Source organism: Henckelia pumila, chromosome 3 (assembly GCF_033568475.1).
Source record: "Henckelia pumila isolate YLH828 chromosome 3, ASM3356847v2, whole genome shotgun sequence".
In the NCBI taxonomy this organism is placed as follows: Eukaryota; Viridiplantae; Streptophyta; class Magnoliopsida; order Lamiales; family Gesneriaceae; genus Henckelia; species Henckelia pumila.
In genome coordinates, this window is record NC_133122.1 from 136,442,404 (window position 1) to 136,448,961 (window position 6,558).

Genomic DNA, 6,558 nt, shown 5'->3' on the forward strand with positions numbered 1-6,558 from the left:
AGTTTTCTGGATCGAACAACAAGATCAAAACATCTTCCAAAATATATAAAACCCAAATCAAAAAGGGAAACCAGAATTCATGTAAAAATTCGGCCCTGTAGATTATCATTACTCTGGACTCTGGACTCTGAATTTGATTTATTTTTATCACACATGCATGCGTTTTATTTCTCTATGTGAATGTTGTTCTTACACAGCATCTACAACAATTGAATTTCAGGTGATGTTAATTTCTAGTGTAGAGAAACGTATAAGTTTGAATGTGTACCTCAACCAAAAGTGGCAGATCTTCACTGGTTCAGTTGTATCAAAATAATTATGCCACGATATTTGACCCCACCTTCAAAAATTACTCCTAAAAAAGGCAAAGTCAATGCACTACAGACATAGGAGTTGATCAATTCAGTTCTTGGATGAAATCCCACTACCTTGTTTAGCAACTTCTTTCTTTTTCAAAAAAGTCTGATCAGATGATTTAAAAGAGTCCAAACAGGTTGATCAAAAAACAATAGAAAGGGTTGAAACTCACTTGAGGAGGGATTCCCAACTCCAAAGACAGTGGACTTATGATAAATTCGCCTCCTAGGCCTAGTATCCCCATACAATACCAGCCATGCCACCAAAAAGTTCAAAAACACACAAATTTACACTTCAAAAACATAAATTACAATGAATATCACAGTCGCATGGTCTTTTAGCTGTTCTGGAGGACTTTCCTGACAAAAAAAAGAGAAAAGGAGCAAGCGCCACATTATTTATACATGCAAAAATGAAAAAAAGAGGTGTCTGTCTGTCACACTAAGAAATGTATGCTTAGTTATTGCAAACCAATAAATTGGGTAAAAGTGTGGTGCATGATTTGTTGCAGCAACGACATCATAATTAGAGTACCATGACATAGTATGAATTAATATTAGTTTTGAATGACTGTCTATAAGAAAAAAATAATAGGATTTACTGAACACCATTTTCAATCTCAAAGAAATCCACATATTATCAAAATATATGAGTTTGAAAACTGGATCATTTGACTTACTAGAGTTTTCAAAACCAAATATTCACCCTTGCTTTCAGGTTTGCAGGTTTCATCTTTTGTTTTAGGGCCTGATCTCATAGCTTAGCCTTTTCAGTTTGGGCTTCAAGCTTTACTGAGTCCTTTCCCTAGGTATTGAATTAATATCATCTATTAATACAACTAATGGGCTTTATTAATCTAGTCTAACTAGAATATTATTAATTTATTAAAGTCAACTACTTTAATAAGTTATCATGATGGGCTTGTACTCTTATTAGCCCATGATTCATGATTCATTGTATTAATATTATCATAATCTCGATCGATGATCCAATATATCACCAATGTGACGATTTTAACTTAATCGTTATTATGATGCGCACTTCAATTTTCGAAACCAATAGAGCATAAATAAGGCAGCTGCTAATTTTTGGAACACTTCCACTCAAATTAAGCAGGTGCACTCCCTTCACTGTTTTTAGCAGTCATGCTCTCAAAATTTTTCTATAAGCTATTATAAACTCATTTATAAACTTATCATTTGATCCAATCAAATTTGTTTAATCATAAATTCAACTCTTTGAATTTATTATCTCGACAAGAATGGGAAAATCAGTGCTTGTGTGACCCTCAATGGTTCAGGGATGCAGCTAGTCGTGGGTTCATAATTTTTTGTGATTCAGGACACTGTCTTTTATACGGGCTTACCCTTATTAGTCTCATTATATGCATCAAATCTTGATCATAAGAATGTCATAATTCTATTTCTGATTGGACCCATCGAATCATGGTAAGAGCGTCTAGTAGTATCGCCCCATGATTCCCTAGGTATCACTGATAGTGCCTACAAAAACCAATCGATTAATGTTATCGTACAGTACGGTCCCTTCATCTCATATATCCCGATCGAATCTGCAACCATTGGTTCATCGAATATTGCATGTGAAGTTCGATAACGATGTGATTCAACTTAGAGAATACATAGTGGCATCGCATGTGCAACTAGGGAACCACTTTACCCTATTGCATATTTCATAGTCTGGCCAGAGATTACATGCACTATTATCTCATAAGATCACATAGGATATCCACACCCGTAGGTGGGTGGTGAATTCCCGACTAAAATGCACTGGCTCCTACATGTGTCGCAATTTTACCCAATCTCGTCACCTGATGACCCTCCTGAAGTCGGTAAACAAGTCATAACATGCACAATCCTAGCATGTAGAGCCTCAGTGTTGTCTCGGGTCGTAAGGACTAATGATGTACAACCATAACCACAAACTTATCCACTCGATGAATAATAACCACTTGGGAAGTCCGAGGGAGGGTAGTTCAGTGAACTCATCGTATGAGCACCAATTTGTATGATTGAACATCTCTATGTCCATACCAATGAAACGTGGTACACAACATCACAGATTCTAGTCTCGAGCTCGAGCGATCTTTATCCTTATTTTGGACGGCTCAATCAACTAGGAACTTAATTTAGAATATATAGTAATTAAAATATGTGTTTCATGATTGTTATCACATGTACAACCTTAGATTTATTTACTATAGTATATTCAAGGCAAAATGGATAATCTTGAGCGAACGGTCCATGTTTTACGATCTTTAGTTCTCAAGAACTAACAAATTTGGACCAAATTCATTTAATTTATGTGAAAACTTATATGAAATGATTAATAAAGTGTTACAATTAACTTTTATAACAACTTCATTGATTAATCATTTTGTAAAAATTACAAATTAGTTACTACAAGAACTTATATATTGAGTAGTCACGTTTATAGGTCCTAAGCCTAAAGACATGACAGATTGATATGAGAGGATGATACGTACATAAAAAAATAACGAGAAATAAGTTTTATATAAGAGAAAGTTTTACGTATATGAGAGTAGTCTCGAGCTTGGACCCGAGAGACAGAGTGCTACCAAATGGAGCCTCCATTGCGATCAGATAGCTCTATTTAACCAAAAAAGATCAAATAATATTCATTGTAGGTACCATTGTTTTTTCCATATGATCTCTACACTTTAAAAAAATTCATGCAATTAATTAATCGTGAACAGCCCTTAATTACATCTATCTATAACTAATTCCTTGTGCCATAAAGTAGCACCAATTCATCTACAATCTGGATCAGCAACACTTGAAGAATCTGTCCCCCAAATTGGACACATATATCCTCAAAATCTTCGAACTTGAAGATCTGGCCGTCCGTCCGGTCCCAATTGATCTCGTCCACACTTTCTTGAGTCAACCTAAAGACTTCTTCCAACACATTTCCGCACTCATTAATTCTCCCAAATTTCTTCTCGTTAGCTCTGCTCTTCGTAATCGCCCTGATTTCTCCATTCTTTTGTGACAAAGAATGTTTCTTTGAACATATTTCATGCGATGCTTCACCTACAATCACACGTACACCAAATCAAGAGAAATTATATTCCTCAATATCCACATAATAAGAATGTCGGCATGATGTCAGACATTCGACACTTTAAGAAAACCCGATTATAAATATATAAAAAAAAAAAACAAGACGAAAATTTGACTACTTAGACGACCAAGATACTAATGCATACCTCTTCTTCCGGTTGGTTCGGGGTGTATTTTCTTGACACCATGCACTTTTTTGATCTTCTTGACAGTTGGCCTTGTTTCTCTGGAATCAATTGCTGGTTTGTTGATCACTGATCCCCTTCTTTCCTTCAAATTTACGCTCCTTCTAATTCCATTCAAATCTTTCTTGGGATTTGCCATTTTTCTAGCTGCTGCAGGCACCTTCTTGTTCACTGTTGTAAACTTTTCGGCGGCATTTCTTGATTTCTTCTCCAATATTCTCCCTTTCTCGTAGATTACAGTAGTAGTACTGGTCGTCTTTCTTGCAACAACCTGCAAAGGATGATCACCTTCTCCGCAGCAATATTCCGCAGTTTCATCTAATGGGAAAACTACGCTAAACTTATCGAAAGGAGAAGGGACTTCTCGGAACGAAACAGAGGTTCTAACCCGCCTGTGGCGGCGGGGGCACGGATCCAACTGCGAGAGAAAATCGATGGAATTCACCGACCTGCTTCTGAAGTAAGAACCCAAGGTTTTCGAGTTCTGTAAAGGGCTCGCTGGAAGCGAATCCAACCCCATTAATCTGGCCACGACTCCTGGCTTTGCAGCTTCTTGTTTATTCACATGATCATAAGCATCGGAGTACCCCGCGGGGGATTTTTCCAGGTTCTGTGTCGTGCAAGATTCGATGTTGAAGTGCTCCGACGGGTGTGTCGGCAGACTTCCGGTGCAAAGCAAGCCGCGGAGAATGCCGGAGAAGCATTTGGCCGGCGGAGTCTGATTCTCTGATGAAGCAGTGGTACTGCTACTACCTTTCATGGCGCGCGGCGGAGAATTCACACACAATGGGATATATGAATGAATCTGTAGTGTTTGGAGATGGGAAAAAAGGCGGAGCAAGATTTTTGGATTTGGAAATGTGATGAATTATTGGAGAGTAATTGGGCAGTGATCAGAATTGATTGGGATGGAATGAATGAATGAATGGTATTATTATTTAATCGAGGAAGATGCCAAGACTTTTTTGCCTTTGGATTCACACTTGCATGGATTGTTATTATTATTATTATTATTATTATTATTATTATTATTATTATTATTATTATTATTGTACTCTAAATAGTACGTTGTTAAGTACATAGAATTTTCATTATACAGACTACTCGGCAATTTCTCCAGTCTTATGTGGTATTGATTTTTTCAATTCACGGTACTATTGATGAAATAATCAAATCACGTGATTGATCGTATTTTATATATATATATATATATAGATGAGAAATTTGTGAAATTAGTACAGAAAGTTGAAAAAGAAAAAAGAAAATAATTTCCCCAACAATGATCAATCTGGTCCATATAAGGAGTTTTAAAAAATGTTTGACATAAAAATTAGTATTTTTCATGGATCGAATAAGATCGGAAATCTTTTTTTCATAAAATTGACTTTGAATTTTGAAATGGTCTTGTAAGAATTTTTTTGGTAAATTTATAAGGACTTTAGATTGAATCCATATCGAAAGATTTAGTTAATAATATTTTCTGGTTGACTAAGTATAATGTTTTAATCGGTTTTTTTTTTATATAAATACTATAGATAAACTACATCTTATTACACTACAAAAATGGTATATGCCCTCCCATTGGCCTATATTGCACTTTGCTTCTCTAATCAATCAAAACTAAATTTTAGTACAATTAATATCCCGATTTATTTGTATTCCTGATTCATTAATTTTAACGAGAGTGCTGATATGATATAAGATATTGTTGACATGACAATGAACATTATCGAGACGTCATTTTTAACACTTTAAAAAAAAAATGCATAATTAATTATATATAGATACAAGAACAGTCATGTTAATGCACTAGCTCGTACTTATTTTTGAATAATCTCATGATCAAAATGAATGTAATCTAAACCAAAACGAAAATGATATTTATTTTTCTTATAATTCATATAAATATTTCTTTATAATACATGTTTTCAATTAATTGAGATTCGTATGTATGTCAATCAAAATCAAAATCAAAATCAAAATGGGATAAAGAGGCATTAAATTATGAGATGGATGGAAGGCAGTGGTATCAAGTATGTATGTTGATAAATAAATATGGGAAAACGAATGAATGAATGTTATGTGCAGAGAAAGCTGAAAATGGAGAGAATACCGACAGACTAATAAATGAATAAGAATACACAAATGGAGTCAGGAAATGTTGACCCTCAACATGTTTCATTCAATCTCCGTAGGCAGCCGGAGTTTTTGACTTTTGCCTCCAAACACACACACCCATAATTTAGTTCACACACACACACCTGTAAAATTGTGAAATATTACATCAGCTTTCGCTTCGCACATTTTTATTTTTTTTCTTAAGAAATGTGCGATATTAAATGCTTCTATCATATCTACGTGAATATCTTGTGGTACTTACATGTTGTCCAACAAGAGATGTCCATAATATCAAGATTATATATATACCAATATTTCATTGTACCCGTGGCGGATCTACATGGTCTTGAAAGGGTGCGACCGCCCCTTTGAATTTTTTTTAAAAAACTTAGTTCTATATATAATATATATTTTAGAATGTTGATTTAATTTTATATTGATTAGAATGATATTTGATGAATAAGATAAGAATAAATTTATTTTAGACTATAATAGATTTGATAGTATGTTTTGTATTGACTCATATTTGTTTTTGAAAAATGAAATGTCTTTTATGCTTGAATGTGACATGAGAAATTTCATTCAGTTTACTCAATTTTATCCACCTTATTTTTTCTTGATGTATTTAATGCATCTTGAATATCAACTTCATAACTTTATTTTTGACATGCGAAGTAACAATCGGTTCTCTAAGGCTGGGGGGATTAGCGAGCTTGCTAAATGTTCCAATCGAATAAAGATCGATTATATCATTTGAGATATTTACTTTTAAAGTTAACATTGTTATTACTTGTTGC

The 6,558-nt window shown here is 34.4% G+C and overlaps 1 protein-coding gene across 1 annotated transcript; it reads right to left on the bottom strand.

Moving 5' to 3' along the window:
* Positions 1–2,875: 2,875 nt before the first annotated feature.
* LOC140892480 (uncharacterized) lies at positions 2,876–4,539 on the bottom strand. Its single transcript, XM_073301386.1, has 2 exons — positions 3,605–4,539; positions 2,876–3,428 (listed from the first exon to the last, which is right to left on the bottom strand). The coding sequence occupies exons 1-2, from the start codon at positions 4,401–4,403 to the stop codon at positions 3,115–3,117; spliced, it is 1,113 nt and encodes a 370-aa protein (XP_073157487.1). The 5' UTR covers positions 4,404–4,539; the 3' UTR covers positions 2,876–3,114.
* Between the last annotated feature and the right edge of the window lie 2,019 nt (positions 4,540–6,558).